Consider the following 23721-nt stretch of genomic DNA (forward strand, 5'->3'; position numbering starts at 1 on the left):
CCTAATCTTATTAGGATATTACAAAATTCAAAAAACATTAATTAAACATTTTTAACTCAATCCTAATCTAATTAGAAAAATTAATGCTACAATTAATTTAAATTAGAGTTTTCATTCTAAAATATAAAAATAATATTTTATACATGAACGGTCAAAATCGTAATACTGCCTCAATTATACCCTAAATGTAATAGTGTATTAGTTTCAGTGGAAGTATTAGTTTCAGTGGAAGAATCATAATTCCGCCCCAAAAATCCCTAATCTAAGCAGCAGAGGCAGAATCATAATTCTTCCCCTGTCATCATTTTCTTTTTGCTACAACCAGCAGAGTACACTGCCCACGTTGGTGGCAGCTTCAGCAACGACAACAATGGTTGTTGTTACGCGCAGTAGCACGAGGCATAGCCCTCGCGTTACGTGTAGCCAGGTGAGGTTGCTACCTCGCGCTGCATCGCGAGCAACACAAGTCAAACTGGCACTGCAATGCAGAGGCAGCAGCCCTTGGCTGCTGCTTCTCCAACCTCTAGTGATCTGGCCTTTGCGTGCTACACAGGCCAGTCGTGCCATTACTAACATCGCTGGTGGAGGCGTAACTGCAATTGTTTTTAAAATTATAAGGATTCCGGCAATATCTGACCGTAGCCGAACCTTAAATATATTCATGAATATATGACCAAGATCTTTTTAATTTATAAAATTTAGGTCAATATTAGTGATTCATCACTATATATTTTAGATTTCTTGCAGTAATGATAGATTTTATTATTATTATTAATATTATTGAATCCCATGCTAATCCAATAATAATAAGTGTTATACTGAGTAAGATTCTCCTGCATGATTTTAAAAACCTTATAATCATGATTGATTTGTATAGAATTAATGCACAAGCCTGTTTTATTGTTCATAAGTTTTAGGATGCCTACTACTGTAAATTTTAAACCAATGAAAGTGATAGAAATTAGTTGCCCTGACTTGTTGGAAAGATGTTGAACTTTGAGGTTCTTTCAAGCATTCAGTATGTATGGTGTATCTCATCTTCTTAAAGTAATATAAATTTTAATGAACATGAAAATCAAGTATTGTACAAATTAACTGGAAAAAAGGAGCACCAACAGCATTATTAATAAAGCAATAAAGCAAAAGGAGGAGTCCCCTTGTACAAATTCATAGGGTACAACAAGCATTTACCATTAAGCAATTTTATTAATCTGGAAAAAAATATCCATGACAAGTATACAGCCAACATCCCTAGCAAAAGAATTAGCGAGGGATGATTAAAACAACATTAACGATCATGAGGAAAACTTCAAGAATAACAAACTAATTAACTATAATTTTACAATTGCTTGTGGAGAAATAGAGCTAATTGATACTAACCCTCAAATGCCTAAAGATGGCAGAATAATACCTGGACGACATCAATACCAGCAGCTAGGTAAACCTCAAATGGAAGGTACAAGCTGAAGCATCAGGTTTATATAATGGCTGACGTTATTGTTTCTGGCTCTGTAGGACGCCACATTGTCTTGTGAACACAAATCAGTCCCTCATTGTCTTTTGAGTAAATCATCCGGATATCCCAGTTCAGAGATTTGGCCAGGCTCTCAATCTCACCAATGATTTCAACATTGTCACGCACGATCAGATTTCCTTCTGGCCTCAGTATCCTGTCAACTTCTGCTATTACTGCCACTAAGTTGCACCTGTGGCCAGGAAAACAACAGAACATCAAGTCACAGAAATTATAGGGATCTCTTTTTTCTTTAGGAAGCGGTGATGTGATGAACAAACCTCTTTGTGAGACTGGAAAAGAGATGATCGGCATGGAGAAGATCGTAAGTTCTAGGATAGGTGTTGAATGATTCGCACCAATCATGATACATTCCAAATAAACCACGCTCGTAAATTATTGGAAGCGTGTCTGCAGAGTCAATTGGGACTACATTCATAACCCACACTTTCAAATCTTTCAGTGCCGCAGCAAACCTAACACAATTACAGAAAAGCATAAGAAACTACTATGTGTGTCTTACCATGGAAAATGGAAAACATAGTAACAATGACAGTGAGCTACTAGGGGAAATCCCCATCAATCACTAAAGACGAATAACATGTAATCCCATCAACACACAGGGATAAACCAAAGACATGATCCACTCCTTTAACCAACAGAACAAATCAAATAAATGTAGCTTAATTCTATACCCCAATCAGATATATCAAAAACAGCATACTTTCAACAGGATAGCAAACAGACAAGAGAAACACAGTGTCTTTACCAAACATAACAAACAAAAGTCTGCTTAAATAACTAGCATAAGATAAAATTGTCAAATTGCTTACCCTCCATATACAGCTCTCATGTCCATGATATTTCTTACAGAAGACCAGTTGATTCCCATTCCATTCAAATAAGATTTGGAAACAACATTTTTCCAGTGGCCATAGTCAGCAGCAAAATCCTCTGGCGCAGCTTTACCATAAACTCCAACCTGAGAATTCAGCCAGTACGGTGGTTTCTCCAGCCTTTGTGGCCATTGCTCAGGCCATCGAGACCCACGCACTGATGCATCTTCAGGCACTTTATGCATGCATGCCTCAAGTGGGACATTCCTGAAGACAAACATCCATAATCATAGTAATTTCAAGTTTCCTCAATTCAAAGCTTATAATAAAAGTGGCAGCATGTTTGCATCACTTCAATTATCTATGCAAGTTATTATGAAAAATCAGGATGGGTACTTGTGGAAGAAGAAAGAGGCAATTCTAAAACCATGGGACAAAAAAGAAAGTACCATGCTGCATTTGGATCATCAGATTCTTTGCACAGTGGAGGCTCATTTTGGGGTCTATTATTATAACAGTCATTGGAAGTTGGTTTTCTAAATATTGCAGCACCAACACCATTTAGTTTGTCCTTTTTAATCACCACCAGATCCCAGCACATTGACTTTGTTAGTTTGGACATGGCTGCCATAAAAAAAAAAAAAGGTTATATCAAGGCAAGCCACATACTATCCTCTAGAAAGGAATGCAAATGTTAGAAAATATTCTACCTTTCCAAATGCCCACATCTTCTGGAAGCTTTTGATAAACTGGGGTGGCAGACCAGACAAAGTAACCACCAGGTCGCAAAACTCGATTCAGCTCCAAAAGAAGTTTACCACCTGCAAGGACTCAAAATATATCTCTGAAACAAGAAAAACAAGAAGACAAATTTTTACTTGAGTAGAATAGAAACAAACATCACCTTCAACATGCCAAGGAACCCTACAGCGTGCGCAGTGAACAACATCAAAAACAGAACTAGGAAAGGGTAATCTCTTGGTGCCCATAACAGCCAACATTGCAGGGATTCCCCTTTCAAGTGCAAATTGAACCTGAGCTTCATGTTCATCCTTGGGAGCAAATGACATTGCGAGAACATCTCTTTCAAAAAGATAACCTCCAAAGCTTGCCACCCCACACCCAACATCCAATATCACTCTGGTTCTTTTCCCCCATGCAATATCAGGATGTGACTGCATCATTCATAGAAAAAATTGATCGCATTATACTCTTCAGCATACACAATCATATTTACACACAACCTAGATCGGTTAAATGAGTGTCTCATGCTCAATCTGTTGACTTAGTGATTGTACAAAATAAAGGACAAGAACTGCAGCTAACAAGTGCAATAAAGAAACTCACATCCTGGATGAAATCAATATAATGAAGAGCACCGTGCTTGAACTGAGTTCCACCACCAGGAAAAGTCAGATATTCACCAGTAAGTTTAACCCAATTCTGATGTCCCTTAACCTCAGCAAGCTTGGTGTGGGGAACATTATAGTACCATATCTGCAATGTGAGCCGAAATAAATATTTCAGCCGAAGTAAACAGGAAAGTTTTTTCATCAATCAAGTGGATCAGTGTTTACCTTATCCTTGCTTTTAGGCCACTTAATTGAGCGTCGATATCCTTCAGGTATGGATACCAGACAAGTGGGGGCTTCTTGAGGGCAGTGCCTCTCTCGATGTTCATAGTGCTTTGTGCTTGAAAGCCTTCTTATAACATACCAATTATCAAGGCAAGGGACGTAATCTGGTCCAGCAGTGACATTACAAAGTTTCCATGCATGACCATTTTGATCCTTAGATATTGAAGATTGTTGCGATATCTTCTCTTTCTGTGACTCCACCACTTGAGTTGACCAAGCCCCATTTTGAGTATTAGTTTCATTTAGAAGTTCTGATTGTGCACCGGCAGGTAAAATCTCAATGGAAGTTTGATCATTCTCTTGACTATCCACGTTATTCTCAGTAGCACCATCCTGGTTATTTTCATTTGCACTCTCTCCTGAGTCTGAGTTTTTCTCCCCCTCGTCCAACTCGGATTTATTTTCACCTGAGCTCTCCTCTGATTCTGTTTGCTCGCTTTTATTTGTTTCATCACCTTGAGCTGGCATCTCTCCAGCTTCTGAATTTGATTCTCCATCTCCTGAATTTGACCCTCTATCCTCTGTTTTTCCATCCTTTTCAGTCTCTGTCTTTGGTTCCTCTTGAGATTCAGTCTTCTCATCCTGGTTTTCTTCAACCATATTCTTAGACTCAGTCTTCTCATCCTGGTTTTCTTCAACCATATTCTTAGACTCAGTCTTCTCATCCTTGTTATCCTCAACTGTACCTTCACTCTCTTTTTCAGTCACATTTTGGTCTTCATGGACATCAGATTGGCTATCACTTTGAGAATCAACAGTGTTCCCATCTTCTTTGGTTGCATCATCCGGTAAATCACCAGGACTGTCTTCAAATTGCTTAGAATTATTTTCGCCAGCCACTCGTTTCACATCATTCACTTTCTCTTGGGAAGACGAGTCTGAATTTTGAACTGAAACAGATGATGACATAAACATCCAAGCCCCAACTAAACACAAAGCAACAAACACAACCACAGTGATTGTAGAACAGTAGTTGGATGACTTCTTCCCATCAACACGGGAATATTTTCCCATAGCCATGCTTGCTTTAATATTATGACGCTTGTTATATACACCTGCAATGTAAAATAACAAAAATCAGCTACACTACAAACCCCAACGCCTTAAATTAAAATTAACCTTATCACGAAAACACTAATGGGTAACAGTTAGGGGAAAGAAAGATAAAGTATGAAACCTGCACAACAATTGGCTATGTGCTCCCTTTTTGACAATCCTTTTTATCCAATTTGATATCTTATGATCAAGCACCTTACTACCTTAATTTCAGGGTGGTCTGCTTTTCTTCTCTTAGAAATTATGTTCCAGGACTCATGTCCACTTTCCCTTTTAACTTAAATTTTGGGAAAAAGCTATCCTTTCTGGACTCGAATTACATCTTTAGTTTCGTTCTCTTTTTATATTCCTTTTCTTCGGCGAGGATTTTATTTAAAACACCTTGTCTGCTTGCATACTACTATAATCAAGAACTGTTTCGTGCGTGAGGGAGGGAGATAGGTACAGTAGTACAACGAGAGTATTCTTTTATCCTTTTCACGCATCTCTTTAATCTAATTTTCCAAAAACTAGAGATACATTAAACCACCTATTACTAATGACTGATTTAAACAGATAAAAAGTCACAAATCACAAATAGATCAGAACTTTCAAGGAAAACAATAAATAAAGATCAAAATAAAGAGCCAAAAAGAAGGTATAAAATCTCTTACATGTATCAAACATGTAACATGCTTCTTATAAAAGAACAGCTTTTGGTAAATACAAAGGCAGAAAGAAAGGAAGATTTTAAGAAACTTTTTTTTTTTTGGTGCTGGTTAAAGAAAGAGAACCAGATCCACTCCACTAGTTTAAGTAGAAATAAAAACTCTTTTTGCAATAGAAGCTCAATAACAAACTTTGAAGTATTAAATGAAGAAGAATGAAACGACTAAACAATCTCAACTCTCAAGCACTCGATTGATTACAAGTCCTGATACATGCCATAGTAAAAGCAGACAAGCAACGTATCTACCACACACATAGAAACACGCCATTATCACATAGAAACGCGCCATTATCTAGAACTAAATTATCAGGAACATAAGAGGTAAGATCAGCGCTCTGGTTAAAAGTAAAAACCCACATTCAGAAAGTGAAGAAATGATTAACTTACAATAAAATGCCGAATCCTGTCAAGGCTTTGATCATGTATTTTTCTAACACAACATTGTAGCAGTTTCAAGTATAAATCTTGAAGTTCTGTTTTGCGAGAAGCAGAGAGTAGAAGCGGGTTGTCAGAAATGAAGTTGCTGTGTTTGGATCTAAAATGGAAAACCCAAAAAACAAAAAAAAGGGAAAGCAACAACCTCTTTGGATCTCCTCTTTATTTTGTGAAGAATGAAAGAGGAGAAGAGAGGTTTTTAAGCAGACAGCCAAGTGGGGAGCTTTAATAGCAGAGTGTCCCTTCTTTCCTTGGATGGAGGGCTGATGGTCAATAAAAGAACTATGTGTGAGACTAAAAAAACACTGCTGAAGTCAAGATCAAAATTTGCAACTCCAACTGGAAAGCACTGACCACATGCGTGTCTTTCGAAGTAAAAAGACTGACGGTGGGGGCATTGCTCTATTGATTAGCCATTGACAGCATCTTGTAAATTGGTTTATACCGAGTGATGGACACATTTTCCACCGAAGTCCTTGGACCATGTTAGCACTTGGACGATAGTAACAGGTAGAGTTAAACAGGGAGATGCGTGTGATGCTGCTGAAAGGTTAGGGGCCTTATGGCTCTTAGTTCACAGGTCACACAAATCGGCAATCCTAACGAATTGCAAGTGCAAACAGAATGACATTTGATTGTGTTGGGAATTCCTTGATTAACCTGGCCAGTTTTGGACACTAGTGTCGGCTGTGGGATGTGGATGAGTTCTTGTTGTTAACAACTGCAGCTCCGTGAGTCATGGCAATTTACTACAGCTTAAGTTAAAAAATCTAATAACATGAATAAAAAGTTATTTAGTATTTGGAATAGTAATTAATTAATTTATAAAAATATTTAAATTTTTTTAATTTAGAAAACTCCCAATCTACTAAAAAAGTCCGGAAAACATGTAATAAAATAGTTTCAATCAGGAGACTCAAAAATCTTTCGATAGTAAAGTCAGTATTTTAAAAAAAAAATTATTAAATGACTTAAAACAATAAAAAAAATTCAAAGAGTCTTCAAATTCAAAGATTAAAAATCTTTTTATATATCATTAATAAGACAAATCCCTTAAGAAATCTTATACACACCTATAACCATGAAGAAATCATTATGTTATGATGGTTTATTATGCCTTTAACATTTAAATAGTAAAGAATCGCTTACGATTAAACATAAAAACCTAAAAATTGATAAAGTTGTAGGCAAACAAGTTAGGATCACGTCACAAGGGCTTGACTGAGTATCAAGTCCGCACACTTTAGACTTGGCTATTCGTGGAATCCAGACGTTTTGGGTTTGGGAACATGCCAGACTCACATTACATAGACTTGACAGGCTGCCAAGTCCACACACTGTGAACTTGCTACCCATTAAATTCAGAAGTCTTAGGTCTGACAATATGACAAATATATCAGACCCATATTATATTTACTTGACTAATTACTAAGTTTATGCACTTTTAAATCCAATCACTTTAAATATGTTAAACATATCAAATCTATATTACTTATATTTCTTAAATGTAGGAAACATGCTAAATTCACCTTACTTCATACTTTACTAACGGTCAAATTTAGATTTATGGATCTGGCTTCTTAGCGAGATCTATATGTTTTAAAAAGATTTCTAAAGAAAATAAAAATCTTATTAAAAAAGTTGACTCATGGACTGCTAATACAATTATTTAAAGCCTAGTAAAGATCCAAATGGAGGGCAGAGAGAGGGCATGGGCTAGATGGTTGGATCAGGCGATAGCGATGGTACCATGCAGTACACGTATGCACCGACAGTCCCTATTCTCCCTTTACTTGTTAACTGAAAGCAAGAAAACATGGTCTTGATCTGATCTACGTCTAAAGCCAAGAATCTTCATTGAATGAAATCATAAATGGTTACTCTGCACGATAGGTCCCGCCATAAATAAAAAAAAAAAACCCTTGCAACTTACAAGTCCTCAAAGCACATTATTATTAATCATTTCATCCCTTCCAACGTGACATGTTAACGACAAAATATGTGTGTTCTCGCCTGCACTTCCAAGGTGCAACTGGGCCCTTCAATTCAGCTACGGTCCATGGCAGAGCCTGGCCGGATTATCCAACTCTGCTGGTAAACATGGTGACGGACCTGGGAATTTCTGACGAAGATGGATCTTTAACCCTAAAATCTTCGCTGCTTGTTTGGACAATGAACTGTCGGTATTGGGAAGCTGCAAGATGGAAAGACAGTTGCTTGATCGGACGATAGATACATAGCCTGGGAAATATGAATACCGCGTTGACGGCGACAACCTCACCACAACGGGTTCACACGTGCCCTGTTAGATATTTATACAATGAAAACTGTGACGTTGTTAAGGAAACAGTGGCATTTTGAAGACATGGAAACGACGTTTGCATTGTTTTGAAAAGAATTGGTCTCCAGTCAGTTAGTCCAGGATCTTTGAAATCTATTCTCAAAATTCAATTTAAATTTCAAATTCTTATTCTTGTCTATAAATTAAATAATTGTTAGCAGGAAGATTTATGAGAAATGTTTTAAAACAATACTCTTAGTTCTTGAAAGACCGGGGCTATCTCTAACCTGCCTAGAAATTTTCTATTTTATTTCAATTAAGTTTATTTTAGATATAGTTTATTTTAGATAGGATGTTGCGGGATGATCATATATTTCCTTTAATATAATCGGTTCTTTATTTTAGAGTTCTACATATTAGTTTGGTTTTTCTAGTAAAGTGATTTTTTTTTAATATAAAACCTTCCCCCTCACAGCACAAAAAATAACTCATTGTAATAGATTCATTCTTATTCATATAAATAGAATATCAGTAGATTAGACATAACAATTATTAAAAATAAAAATCAAATAATAATACAATTTATTTTAAATAAAATACTTTAGAGTAATTATATCTTTTATTTTTTATAACTAGTCAATTATCTTGAAGCTCTAAGGCGATATTAAATGTGCAAGAGAGACTTCGTAAAGAAGAGATCTACATGTTTTTATAAAATTAAAGGCTCGAGATTTGATTAATTTCTAGCTGCTACGTACACGGTTTCTAACAACATTACTTTTCAAGGAGTTGGGTGGAATTAGCTAGAGAGGAGGCGATAATACCTAGGTTATTTTGACATTAGCAACAATATAAACCAAATATTTAGTACATATGTTTTATTCAGAAGAAAGAAAAAATTCCATGTCGTCCATGTAGTATATACTCGTATTATAATTCAAATTAAACAAAATAAAAAAGATTCCATGTCGTTTTGGTGCGAGATTAGCAAATAGTTGATGGACAAACATGTCAAATTTTCAATACGAAAATTCATGGTATTTTTATTTCGAAAATTCTAATTCATCAACTACTTGCAAAATTCAAATAGGTTGAGTTATTCCCACTAAAAAAAATAATGTCCACTTCTTGTTGTATTTATGAGTCTTGACAAACATGTTGAGTTTAATTGATTTTTACGAGGTAGATTTTCCATTGACATGAACATATGGCTGGCTCTTAATTATATGTATCGGTAATTGAGGACAAATAGAAGCTTCTATGTGTGTGTTTAGATGTATCATATTATTTTTATTAAATAAAATTAATATGAAAAGAAGAGGTAAGTGATTGAGCTATATATAGGCTAATTTTCCACAAAATATACGTACAGAAAATAAATTGTTGTGAATATTTTATATTTTCCATTTTTATCAACTTTTTAATTAAGAAGCATTTTAAACCAATAATAATGTGATGAGAGAATTAGACGGATCCCTTTATTTGAGGCCTAGACTAGTTTGAGACCCAAATCCAACACAGCTGCTGCTTATATCAATCTCCCTTCTTCAATAAAAACCCCACTCAGGAAACTTGATTAATCATGGATAGCAAACAAGAAGAGATGCAATTTCTTGGTCTCTTCGGCATCTACAAGGAAGCCTTCAAGATTATCTTCTCAAGGAAAACAATCTTCTCCCAGATAACCCTTGTTTTTATCCTCCCTACGTCTTTTGTCTTCATAGCAAACATGAAGGTATCAAATGCTCTATTTGCAAAAATCATTGAAGTAGTACAAGTGCCTCGGATGCAACCGCAAGCGGGTACCCCAGAACAAATCGAACTATGTCTTCCCAACTCCACTGGATGGACCCAACTTTTGTTTTTCAAGGCTGCATACATCACTTTCCTTCTCCTTTTCTCTCCTCTATCAACTGCTGCAGTTGTTTACACCATAGCTTGTATTTCTACAGGGCAAGAAGTGACTTTCAAGATGGTGATGCGTGCTGTGCCTAAATTTTGGAAGAGGCTTGTGATCATCTCCGCCTGTGCTTTCGCTGCAATAATTGCTTTTACCATGGGTACACTGCTAACAATTGCAGTTACTAGAATCTTCATGATCAATCGTTATATTCTTGCTATTGGTTTTGTTTTATTAGTGTTGTTCTTCATGGGGTTTGTCTATATTAGCCTTGTTTGGCAAACGGCTAGTGTTGTATCTGTTTCAGAAGAAGCATATGTGATGACGGCCATGATCAAGAGCAAGGCACTTGTAAGAGGGAAGACAAAGGTCATGGGAGTTATATTTCTGACGATGACTATATCTTATGTAATCATGAAAATAGAATTTAGTAAGCTTGTTGAAGGATCGTCGCTAGGAATAGTCAATAGGGTGTCATGCGGTATTATTTGTTTCTTGTTGCTTGTCCTGTTGATTTTGTTTGAGCTTGTTATTCAAACGGTGACCTACTTTGTTTGCAAGTCATATCACCATGAAAACATCGACAAGTCTACGACTTTGGATCACCTCGATGCAGGTTATAATGACTATGTTCCTTTGAAGGCAAAGGATGTCTAGCCAGAGAAATAATTTCATGTTTGAGTAACTTTTAAATGTATGACATCAACAAGAATCATTGTTATATATTGTTCTTGTAACATTGGTAAAAAAAAAAAAGTTCTTTCTTGCTCTTTGGTTAGGGGCTGATTGTAAGTTTTCCTTGTGTCATGAAAGGTGGCCAAAGTGTTAATGTTACGAGGGGTGCAAGTAAAAGTTAAGATGAAAATGTGGAAACTAAATTTAATGTCAAGAAACTTTAAGTTCTGAGAATTTGTAAAGTTTAGCCCTATATGTGAGGTTTCACCTTAATTTGGAACAAGGTAGTCTTCCCCTGTTGAAACTATGCTGATAGCATCTGAATATCCAAGCCTTTCGTCACTCGAAAAAGTTTTTTTTTTAAAAAAAAAAAAAGGAAAGAAAGGAAAGGAAAAAAAAAAATCAAAGTCAAGTGATAAGCATTGCTAGGGCTAGTCATTGTTATTGGCATAAAAATTATCTCCTGACCATGTCATTCTAAATTGAGCTTGAATTTTACCGGACTTAATTTTCAAGTTTATCAATCTTCTGCTTCTCCACATGTTATGAGTTGCGAAGATATGACTAAAAACAGTCTTAAATTTTGTACGTTAGTGCTTGGCAAGTAGATATTCAATGGGCCAAAACTTTCTTTGGAAAATATGGAGGGATGGAATAAAAGTGTTTTGGTATTGTTATAATTTTTGTAGTTGTGGTTTAAAAAATAGATTTAGAAAAATTATTTTTAGTTCGGTTGGGTTGATTAAAATATGTGTTTGGTTAAAACTTTGGTTAAAATGATTGTTGAATAAAATACAATTAAAAAATGTTAGGTTAAAACTACAATTGAAAGTGATGCCAATAATAAAATAAGTAAAAAGAACATGTGTATTGGACTATTAATACATCATAAATACAACAATGCAACATTATGATCTTAATTACTTTTACTGTCTCATTAAACTACCTGCAATCTTATCACGAACATTTTCTATTTGAGAAGTCCTTTAGTATCTATGACTTTGCAAACGTGAAATGACAACGGTTAAAAAAATCATCAAGAACAAAATTAAAATGATGATCAATTTTTTTTAATATGTCACATCTTCCTACGACTCCCTTTAAATATAGTTATATAGTGTCATTGATATCACTACAATATGAACTTGCATCTTGTAATGATATGCAAGCATGTTTTGTAAAACTCTCAATCTCTTTTTCCACACTACAAATGTGCGTTCTATCACACAGTGTATTAACAAGTGTGCGTGATTGAGAATACTTATAGTATATCAATTGCTCTTACGCAATTCTACATGAAAAACAAGAAGAATAAGTGTATAAATGATTGAAAAGCAATTATTCAATCAATTTATATTTAGCATTAATGATAAAGAAGTATATTAGAGTTACCTTTATAATTTCTTGCGGTGTGTTTTAAAATTCAAAATTTTCTAATTTTATAACATCAATTGTGAGAAAACATACTGCTCTTAAAATTTCATTAAAGTATCTACTAATAGTTTCGCCTAAATGCTGAAATCTTAATTGAACTTTCCTATTCGAAGCACCCAATACTAATGTATACAAAAACATGTCCATTTTTTCAATAACACTCATTTTTCTTGAAACTTTTAATCATGTTGTGTTTCTAAATCAAAGCACAGGCTTTGTAATGTTGTTGCATATATCCTAATATGTTACCACATTATTTCCAATGTTCTTCTAATATTTCTTTAAACCATCTCATACATATGTTGTATGAAACCATACTAGGTTCTTTATATATATATTATAATACATGGAGAGAGCCTCGGCCATGTATAATATTAGTTTACGACAATCAAACTCTCTCCTCGAAAATGATCATCGTCATTATCATCATTATCCGTATTGCCACCATCACCACCACTATTATCATCATCATCACAACCAACATTATTAACATAATCAATAACACGATTCATTACATTATCATAATTCTTATAAAAAGTATTTTTTTTAATAGAGCATTAAATCACTTAACGTCCATATCTATGATGACATAAAATATTTAGTATTTAGGAGTATCATAAATTATAAGAGATCATCAAATTGCATCAAATGTCATGTTTTATATCTCTCATCTGTTATCTCCTAGATATGGTAATGATGCAAATTTCTTTTTTTCCCCTCTTAACTTTATATGCTTAAGTTCATGAAAATATGAAGTTATATTATGATTTTTTTTGGCCTTGTTGTTCACTTGCCTTTCATGTACAAGTTAAACATAATTTAACTAGAAAAAGAAGTGTAATTTTTTCCTTTTACTTAGCATTCAATTATACTCTTCATCATGTTAGCTTTAACCCTTCAAACTAAAAAATATCACCTTTCATCGACAAATAAATTTCATCAAAATCTCTTATTTATATCCCATGTGTTTTCTTTGTATTTATCAATTAAATTCTCATATTTAATCTTCTTACAATCCATATAAATCAATAACTCTTCTATAATTTAGTTTTTTTTTTCCATAGATGTTTTCACTTTCCACTTTATGTTTTCAAATTTCTTTCTCTAATTTTATAATTTGAATATACACACAGATAAATGCTTATGCATTCATTATATTTTCCCTTTTTCTTCATTTCTAATCACATGTTATAAATTTCTATCATATAGATTGCAAGAAAACATTTGCTTGAAAATATTAGGTTATATTATGATTTGTTTTTTAGGCCCCGTTTGTTTGCTGGAAAGTAGTTTTCTTTTGGAAATTGAATTTTGGGAAAGTGAATTATTTTCGATGTTTGGTATTATAATGGAAAATAAGTTGGAAAACATTTTCCAGTGTTTGGTTATGTCATGGAAAATGAGCTGGAAAATAACTTATTAATTTTTTATTTTTTTCAAATTTACTAAAATAATGAGGAACAAATCTTACAAATTAAAAAGTTGAATGAGAATGAAATTGAAAAAAAAAATAATGTCATAAATTATCTCAAATAAAATAAATAATAATCAAAATAATAGAGATCAAATATAACAAATAAAAAAAATTAAAAGATGAAGAAATTAAAATAATAATAATAATTACCATTTCATAAATTATTTCAAATACAATTAGTAACAATAAAAGAATGAGGACCAAATTTGATAGATAAAAAATTTCAATTAAAAAATGATAAGGGAAAAACAAATAACAATTATAAAAATGAGGACCAAAGTTAATATAAAAATCAAATTCTAAGGGATAAAATTGAAAAAAAATATTCAAAACAAAATATATATAGCAATCAAAAGTTTGAGAACCAAATTTTATATAATCAGCAAATAATATGACATTTCTAAATTTTTCACAACTTCCGGAAAGTGTTTTCCGCCCAAAATAAAGGGAAAACACTTTCCTGAAAACCAAGCCAAATTTTTCTTTGACTAGAAAGTGTTTTCCGTTGACCAACTTTCCTAATGATAAACAAACACATGAAAGTTTGGAAAGTGATTTTCAGAAAACCACTTTCCGTCAAACAAAAGAGACCTAGCTTTATTGTTCACTTGCCTTTCTTGTACAAGTTAAACGTGGTTTAACTAGAAAAAAAAAGGTGTGATTTTTGCCTTTTATTTAGCATTCAATCATACTCTACTTCATGTTAGCTTTGACCCTTTAAACTAAAAAATTTCACCCTTCTTTGACAAATAAAATGTCATCAATATATCTTCTTTATATTCTATGTATTTTCTTTGTATTTATCAATTAAATTTTCATATTTAATCTTCTTACAATCTATATAAACCAATCACTCTTTTATAATTTAGTTTTTTTTTTCTCATAGATGTGCCATTTTCCACTTGAGTTTTCAAGATTTCTTTCTCTAATTTTATAATTTGACTACACATACACAAATGTTTATGCATTCAATATATTTTTCCTCTTTCTTTGTCACAAATCATATGTTCCAAATTTCAATTGTACATATTACAAGAAAACCTTTGCTTGTAAGATTACATTTCATTTTGTTTTTGTCTATATTAATTTCCAATCTATCATGTTCATAACTGGGTCATTTTCAAGCAGCTAATTTTGTTTTTGGACTCATCAAATGGAGTGAATATATATATATATATATATATATATATATATATATATATTATGATTGGAGACCAGAGGTGGTGAAAAGCACAATTACATTAATTTATAACTGTATAAATGCACCACTTGTATTAATTAATTAAAAGAAACTAATTATGTATTTACAACATTTCAGTCACTTGTCCATAAACTTTAATCAAGATATTGACTTTTTTTTCTTTTTTCTTTAAATGTACTTTATGACTATTTTGATTTAGAACTAAATCAATTAAACAAAGAATCATGGTGCATATCAACAAGGAGATCTTATTGACTTTTGAAAATGTGATGGCTATCATGTAGGTTGCAATACTATGACCAAACAATATTGTACTACAATTAACTTCCAGCTACATGTGTTTTCCATATTTTAAATGTTAAACATTAGTTGGTGAAATTGTCCAACTAACTTTCAAAATTTGTTATTCTTATCTAAAGGTCTCATCCAAATTTCCTCAAATGCCATAACGCTACAAATTGAATTAAAGTTATTGAAGTTGGCCAACAAACTTTTAAAAGTTATTATTTTAACCTAAAGGTCTTTTCCAAATTTCCTTAATAACAATACAAGTTAAATATCAATAACCATTAGACTGTTAGGTAAACAAGTTATAGTACAAACTTAGAAAGCATCCATATAATCATAATAACAGTAGGGCTATTACATGTCTCTTGCAATAATGGAATCAAGAAAATTCAAACTATAGCGCACACAATGAAAGATAGGCATAACTAGAAGAAAAGTTTTTTAATAATAAGGCATAACACAATCACAGTTCAATAAGATCACTATAATTCACTCAAACCGTGGCTCTCTTATCAGAAGTATCCAATAAACAACAACACAATATATCATCCAAACTATTTTTAAAACAAAAAGAAAATTTAATATTAAGGCATGGTTCACCATGCATATTAAACAAAAACAAAATTAGCAATCTATTAAGTATACAACAAACTCTTTACAATCGACAATCTTCATTTAAAGACCTCATTTTATCATTATAGAAAAGACATTATAATTATTCAGTGCACAAATAGCAAAATCAATTGTCATAATCAAAACACACATTACATAAGCACATGGAGACATATAAAAACACATATTAAAAAATAGTAGTCAATTATAATATTTTTTTAAGGAAAACACAATGGCATAAGTAATTTAAAAGAATAAAAACACACATCTAGTTCTAAATCTTTAAACTTTGATCAAACATTCTTTTAGCCAGTAAAACTTTCTATCAATATCTCCTATTGCTACTCACCCTCTTGCTCCTTAAACAAAATAGCTTAGTAGAGAAAGTATGCAAGTCATCACTAAAGTTAATTTCATCTATGGAATAAAGCTTTTTCATCACTTCTTCAATGTTACACCTTTTATTATCTTTAGAACTAGAGGTGTCATCACTCTTTGTCAAAAAACTATCAATAAGTCGATCCAAATATGAAAATAATTGAGCTCCTATTCAAGAACCCCTTCCTATTTTTTTCTCCTTGAGTTGTAGAATATTGTCTAGATTTCCTTTTGCCACTACTATATGTGCTATTGTTGTTTGTCACACTGAATCAAACTACCATGTTACTCACATCATCTATAAAATTAAGAATGACATCATCATTTGAATCACCACTTCCTTCCTCTATATTAACATCATCATCATCAACATTCCTCATTCCATCATCCTCATCATCCTCATTATAATACAACACTTTTGAAAAGGAAGCCCACTCATATTGTCTAATAACCACTATATTACTGAATATTATATCATATTTTCTATAAAAGATGACTCAATACCAACATGCCTAAACTTTTTTACTCCTCTAATTTTTTATATAAAACAAATTGAATATAATTAATGAAACTTAATGAATTCATCAACTACATAAATAAGACACATAAAGTGAAAAGATGAAGTTCTTAACAACTAACCTGGATTTTTGCTTTTCACTACTCATCAGTTGTAGAAATAGTTTCTAATTCACTACTTCAACCAACACCGATTTCATAAATCAACTTTTTTTCTATATCCTCTAATTTTTTTTGTATCATTGTATTTGTTCTTCAGTTGCGCATTAGTGAAAGCATGACTAGTCTATTATTTGAAGACAATCATCACAAATCTCCAACCATCTGTATTAAAATAAGTATTTGGTCTCATTCCCATCTTAATAACTTTGATGCAAATATCATGAAAAGTATGCAACATTTCCTTAGTTCAAAAAAGTTTATCTTGACTTTCAGAATCTTCCATTGCTTTATTTGATAACCAGATTAAAAAAAAAACAATTAAGGACATAAATATGTTAGAGTAATTAAAAAAAAAAGGATTAAACATTTGCGACAATATGCAGATTGTAAAATTGACTTGCCTCAAGAAAAATATCAAATATAGATAAAAATATATAAGAATAGAATAAAACAATGACAAGTTATGAAAAAATTGACTTGATGAACTCAAAACATTCCACAAGTAATCCAATTGCAATAGTATGCAGATTATATCATAAAAATAGTTCAAAATCATTGTTGAACTCTGATCTCTAATTCAGTGCAAATGTTCTTCTTATCTATTCAAGATGCATTAATAGAAGCATGACATACAAACAATTACTGCACCTTTAAAAGTATTTTCTCTAAAAGATTCAATTACTAGCATGCTATGAAACTACACTTTACAAGCATGAGTTAATAAATAAAGCATTACTAAAGTATAGCATTCTTTGAATAAAAAAGCCAACAAAAGTCCACCAAAATACAAATTCCACACCACAATTAAAATAGTATTACACTACAAACATGAAATTATTTGCTATGAAATATTTATTCACCAGAATCTAATGATATGACATATTAGAGGAGTGAATGTATAGTATTACACCAAAAGAATCATACTTAAACATTCATTCAAGTGACTTTTAAATATAAAAAAAGTATGAATGAATATATTTGAATCAATCTATAAAATATTTGCATATTTGGTAACATCAATTGATCCAAGCTCATAAAAATTAATGTTATACCAAAAGAAAAGGTGAAGTAGTGTGTTTGAACATCCATTCAAGTAACTTTTAAATATAAAAAAAGTATGAATGAATATGTTTGAATCAATCTATAAAATATTGCACATTTGGTAACATTAATTGATCCAAGCTCATAAAAATTAATGTTATACCAAAAGAAAAGGTGAAGTAGTGTGTTTGAACATCCATATGAAGATAGTTAAAAAAATAACTTAGTAACACAACAACAACAATATAGAGACAAACCTTAAGACATCTTCAACTCAAACCTACCTAAATATTCAAGATCTTATTTACTGTCAAATCAAACAACAAGAACCAAGACCAATAGTTATTTGCAAGGAATTATATATAAAAGATCTACCCTAAAACCCTAAAATCTAAAGTAAATGAATTAAGCAACAATAACCCATGTTTCAATTCAATCAAATTTTTACTTTAAGTTAATGATTTCTTAAGCTAAGAAATAGATTACTAGCTTATAAACACCTTCTTTGTTGTTTCTATAGAATTTTCAGGCAATTCTTCTTCTTCTTGTACCACAAAAAACAATATGGAGTTGCTTTCATTTATGCCATAATAGAAAATAAAATTATAAAGATAAAATGCAGAATAGCTAACACACGTGCAGATGTGAGAAAAACCCAAAAAGATAAAATGCAGAATAGCTAACACACGTGCAGATGTTAGAAAAACCAAAAAATATAACAAGTCTTTATGTTTGGTTTTAAAGAAATAGAATAAAAAGATGGTGATTTCAGTTATCAAAACAAGAATAAAACATCTAAAATAAAGGAAACCCATGTGTTAATCATCATGTTTACTTACCAAGATTCGTAAGATAATTGGTAATTGAAAGGTTGAGTTTGTATTCAGACTAGAGATTTGAAGAAAAAAGCTTGATAGCTTGAGTAATGCAAAACATATCTAATGAGAAGATGAGGATTTTTTTTGTTTGATTATTTTCTAAATTGAGGTCCAACCTTAGTAAAAGCATCTCCAACTTGTTTCACATGAAATTGAGGTTATACTTCAATTTAATATGGGACCATTTAAACCATTTTTTTTTTATATAACCAAACAAGTATAATTTATATTTGGAAGAAAAAACAACAATTACCACACTCTTAGACACTTTTTAAGGCCCATTTGTTTCAAGAAAAGTGATCACTTTTCAAAGTTTCATGTGTTTGTTTACAATTAGAAAAATTAATTAGATGAAAACTCTTTCTAGTCAAAACAAAATTTGACTTGGTTTTTAGAAAAAAAATTTCCTTTTATTTTGAACGGAAAATACTTTTTCAGAAGTTGTGAAAAAATAAAAAAAATATCTTGTTATTTATTGATTATATAAAATTTAGCCCTCCATCTTTTAATTGCTATATATATTTTTTTATTTTTTTATTTTTTATTTTTTTCTTCCAATTCATCCCTTAGAATTTGATTTAATTTAATTTTTATATCAATTTGGTCCCTATTCTTTTTATTTTTATTTTTATTTCTTTTCTCTTATCCTTTTTTTAATTGAAGTTTTTTATGTATTAGATTTGATCCTTATTTTTTTATTGTTATTTATTTAATTTGAAATGATTTATGAAATTAGATTTTTTTTTCACTTTCATCATTTTTTAACTTTTTCTTATGTTAGATTTGGTCTCCATTATTCTGATTACTATTTGTTTCATTTGAAATAATTTAGAAAATTAGATTTTTTTTTTCAATTTCATCCTCCTTCAAATTTTTTCTCTATCAGATTTGGTCCTCATTCTTTTAATAAACTTAAAAATAAAATTAAAACATTGATAAGTTAATTTCGAACTCATTTTTCATGATATAGTCAAATACTTAAAAGTGTTTCCCAACTCATTTTCTAATAAATTACCAAACATTAGAAAATAATTTATTCTTTAGGAATCTCTTTTCTATAAAAATCACTTAAAAAACTATAATTTCTAATAAAAAAACGGGGCTGAAATTTATAACAAATCTAATAGACTAATTAAGGACTGTTTGATATTGTGGTAGTGATTACTTTTCAAATTGTTTTTTACTTAGAAATACATTAGAATAATATTTTTATTTTTATTTAAAATTTATTTTTAATATTAATACATCAAAACAATATGAAAATATAAAAAAATAATTAATTTTTTTAAAATATTTTTATAACAAAAATAAGCCATATAAAAAAAAATTAGATTTGAGATAATGAGTGCCGGTCCCAGTTTTGCCACGTCATCGCATTATCCACAGCATCTTATCAAATATTCAATCAGCAAATGATGACCTGTCACAACATACAATTCCACAACCAATCACCATTTCTTTTTAATTCATTTATTTAATTGTGAAGCCCCAATAAGGCAATAATACTATCTACCATTCATTAAAAAAATTCAAATTACTAGTTCTTTTTTGTTTTTTAATCGAGAAATATTAAATTCAATTTTAAAAAAAAAAAATTGTGTGGAGGGAATGCTTGATAAAGATTTTTGGACATGTGGGGTCTGAGGTGAGAATCACAGTCCACAGGACCAAAACTGTGAACCTCAAATCTCCACATACTTTATCACTCTCTCTCTCTTTCTCTCTGTCAAGCTAAGTCTGGAGAGAAGACAATGGTGAGATGTGAAAGATGAAGAAAAGAAAGACCTTGTTATGCATTTCCCATGGCCTGTCATTGTGCTCACTACTCATTTTCACCATCACCACCACACAGGCAATCTTTATCCATCAACAACAGCAATAACAGCACCAAGTTATCATTTAAAGGATCCAAGCCTGCTGTTCTTTCCTCCTTTGGCAATAGCAGGGCTTCCTGTAATACGTTAGTCTCTGAGGTATTCTCCTCGCCTTTATCTCTTCACCAGGCCTATGTGCAGTGGCATTGTCATCTATTGTATAATTAATTATGAAACTTGCAAATTTTAGGCGTTGGGCATGGTTTAAAGGAATATTAGAATAGGGTAAAACATGCTTGCAATTGAGACTCACATACACTTGGAATTCTAACATGATGCATTTTGCAATTTATTCAAGTTTTTGCTGTATTTGCATCTTTATTATTGATAGTGAAGAGCGTGAAGCGATTAATTTCCACAGAAAAAATGATAATTTGGTGAAGCACAAAGGACGAGTGTTTCTTTCCTTTACATGTATGTGTATATAGTTGATTGGTTTGGTCTACCTAGATTGAGTCTACACGACAGTCACTTCATTTCAAGTCATGTTTGCGATCTCTGTTTCCGAGCCAATGTAACTTTCTGCAAGAGATTACAGTGGCTCATTCTACCTATCAATGGTGTTGACTAGCTGCCTGTTTGGTGTCACTAGGCAGTTAGACTTTTGGGTCCTCCGGCAAAATTTGAAGCTTCAAAGCTGAAAGTAGTCTTAATGGGCGAAGAGATGAATCAATACTCTGCAATTATCCCTCGAACTTACATCCTGTCTCATTGTGACTTCACAGCAGACCTAACCTTAACAATCTCCAATGTCATCAACCTAGATCAGGTGTGTTCCTATGATTTAACTTTCCTTTCCCTTTCTTCTCTCTCTTTCCTTGTTCTGCTTTCGGTCTTGGAAAAAATTGTATTTGTTACTCTTGTGTAAGAAAATGAAATTGTTCACTTAGATTGACAATCTACCTGGTGGTGATTATGGGCTGTGCATAATGTATATGCAGCTAAGAGGTTGGTATAGCAAGGATGATGTGGTTGCTGAATGGAAAAAGCTAGAAGGACACTTAGCTCTACTTGTCCATTGCTATGTGAGCGGACCCAATCTCATGCTAGACCTTGCTGCTGAGTTCAGATACCACATATTCTCCAAGGAAATGCCTTTGGTGAGTGTTCTCTTGTGCGATTCCATGTACTTGAGGGTAAATCTTTGGGCTGTTGCATACACTAGTACTCTCCACCATTTGTGTAGTCATGCTCAGAATTTTGATTTGATGCGAGCCAGGTACTTGAAGCTGTGTTGCATGGAGATTCGGCACTTTTCACAGAGCATCCTGAGCTAAAGGATTCTTTAGTTTGGGTGTATTTTCATTCTAGCTCACCCAAGTACAACCGGTTAGAGTGTTGGGGGCCACTCAAGGATGCTGCTCAGGTAAAATCTATACTGCCTAGCTATGGATTGATAACAAGTAGGCACACGTAACACAGGAGCTGCTTTACATCAATGACCAATATTGCTCTCATTCTGTTTGAGAACGAGGAATTCTCTTCCTGCCATGGCCTTCTTTTCTGAACAACAATCCCCGAATGCTGAAAATCACATTTGATTCAATCCAGACAATTTAATTAGGACCAGATGGTCTAAGGTTCTTAGAACTATTGGGAATTATGGTCTGTGCTTGAATTGCAAATGATAAGTGGAAGTGATGATTTACTGATTGATTTATCAGGGGCGACCAGGGGATCATCGAGGTTCTTTTACCTGTCCTTCGAGAAAGTGGGGAGGACCAAAGTCCATTTTCCAAGCTCTTTTTGCCTTCCTTCTTTGATGTGCTTCCAATAGGCCGCATGACCTCAAAGGCCAGTTTTCATGGCCAGAGCTGGAAGGAGGACTCTGTTTACATAACACAAACACCAAAAAGCTCCATGGTAATAAGACCAAAAAAAAAAAAACACCCAAAGTTGAAGTTGCAGCAAAACAAGGATTGTTCGAGGGACAGTTAATTCTTTTTGCAATTAACTTATTTGTTTCATTGGAAATATCGATTACCAATTCTTGTACAACTTAGAACATTTGGATATGATTATTGGCTGATGTAATTAAAACACTAAAGTTGGAGTCCTATTCTATTCTCTCGCTCTCTCTCCCAATAAGGGTCTCGGTCCTGCATGCATTTCTAGGACAGTGTCGGAGATGAGTGATTACATGTTTTGTGTGGTTAAAATAGACAGTTGCTGAATTAATTACATCTTTAGCCCCGAGTCTGAAGCAGGTATAAGATCACTATCTATAGCTAACAACCCGATTAAGAATCCTCCAATCTGTATTGAGCAGAAGAAGAAATTAGGAAAGAGGGGCTGATTGAGGCGAGAGAGAGAGAAGGAGAGAAAAAAGGAATCCACCGAAGGAATTAACAATTGTCCTCATTTATTTTTGCGTGTCATTATGTTACAACAACCAATATATATAGGCAGAGCAGAAGATGGTGATGGTGCTGGCATCGACAACCTTCTCAGTTATGAGAATTACAATTTATTGAAACGGTGCGTATGAGTAAAGGCAAGACACTACATGTTGTGTATTGATGGTAACGATCATTTCTTTCTTTTATTTGTCTAGCTGGGAGACATGGAAAACAAGATGGATTGTTGAAGAGAGGGGAAGATTTAACTTGTAGGCAACTTCTTCAATCTTCTCAATCATGGTATAAGAACCATAATATTTGGCTGCTAGCTTGTGGTGGTGGTGATGAAGTACTGATTTCTGCTTGTAAGGCTGTAGTTTTAAGTAAAACGAATCACCTACTTTAAGAACTCTGTCACTTCTTCTCTTGTTGGCTAGCTGCTTCATTCTATTTTGTGACTTGATCAAATTTTATTTGATTAT

General features: G+C 32.6%; 3 protein-coding genes across 3 annotated transcripts; 2 read left to right on the forward strand and 1 right to left on the reverse strand.

Moving 5' to 3' along the window:
• Positions 1 to 1186: 1186 nt before the first annotated feature.
• Positions 1187 to 6453, reverse strand: LOC7469185 (probable methyltransferase PMT24). Its single transcript, XM_002307428.4, has 9 exons — positions 6139 to 6453; positions 3927 to 5041; positions 3697 to 3846; positions 3254 to 3524; positions 3060 to 3170; positions 2799 to 2973; positions 2347 to 2616; positions 1795 to 1989; positions 1187 to 1706 (listed from the first exon to the last, which is right to left on the reverse strand). Exons 2-9 carry the CDS (start codon positions 5004 to 5006, stop codon positions 1478 to 1480), a joined length of 2481 nt encoding a protein of 826 aa, XP_002307464.4. The 5' UTR covers positions 5007 to 5041; positions 6139 to 6453; the 3' UTR covers positions 1187 to 1477.
• A 3596-nt stretch (positions 6454 to 10049) lies between these two features.
• On the forward strand, positions 10050 to 11024 carry LOC7460985 (uncharacterized). The gene has a single exon (XM_002306628.3). The coding sequence runs from the start codon at positions 10050 to 10052 to the stop codon at positions 11022 to 11024; it is 975 nt and encodes a 324-aa protein (XP_002306664.3).
• A 9654-nt stretch (positions 11025 to 20678) lies between these two features.
• Positions 20679 to 22967, forward strand: LOC18099608 (magnesium dechelatase SGRL, chloroplastic). The gene is made up of 5 exons (XM_006383540.3): positions 20679 to 20999; positions 21493 to 21669; positions 21842 to 22000; positions 22120 to 22266; positions 22565 to 22967. Exons 1-5 carry the CDS (start codon positions 20829 to 20831, stop codon positions 22661 to 22663), a joined length of 753 nt encoding a protein of 250 aa, XP_006383602.1. The 5' UTR covers positions 20679 to 20828; the 3' UTR covers positions 22664 to 22967.
• The last annotated feature ends 754 nt before the right edge of the window (positions 22968 to 23721 follow it).

The sequence above is a fragment of the Populus trichocarpa genome, chromosome 5 (assembly GCF_000002775.5).
Source record: "Populus trichocarpa isolate Nisqually-1 chromosome 5, P.trichocarpa_v4.1, whole genome shotgun sequence".
Taxonomy (NCBI): Eukaryota; Viridiplantae; Streptophyta; class Magnoliopsida; order Malpighiales; family Salicaceae; genus Populus; species Populus trichocarpa.

Coding starts and splice junctions, on each gene's coding strand:
- LOC18099608 (XM_006383540.3), top strand. CDS start 20,829: ATGGCCTGTCATTGTGCTCACTACTCATTTTCACCATCACCACCACAC. Junction 21,000..21,492: donor GTAATACGTTAGTCTCTGAG/GTATTCTCCTCG, acceptor TGGTGTCACTAG/GCAGTTAGACTTTTGGGTCC. Junction 21,670..21,841: donor ATGTCATCAACCTAGATCAG/GTGTGTTCCTAT, acceptor ATGTATATGCAG/CTAAGAGGTTGGTATAGCAA.
- LOC7469185 (XM_002307428.4), bottom strand. CDS start 5,006: ATGGCTATGGGAAAATATTCCCGTGTTGATGGGAAGAAGTCATCCAAC. Junction 3,525..3,696: donor ATATTGATTTCATCCAGGAT/GTGAGTTTCTTT, acceptor TGAATGATGCAG/TCACATCCTGATATTGCATG. Junction 1,990..2,346: donor ATGAGAGCTGTATATGGAGG/GTAAGCAATTTG, acceptor TAATTGTGTTAG/GTTTGCTGCGGCACTGAAAG.
- LOC7460985 (XM_002306628.3), top strand. CDS start 10,050: ATGGATAGCAAACAAGAAGAGATGCAATTTCTTGGTCTCTTCGGCATC.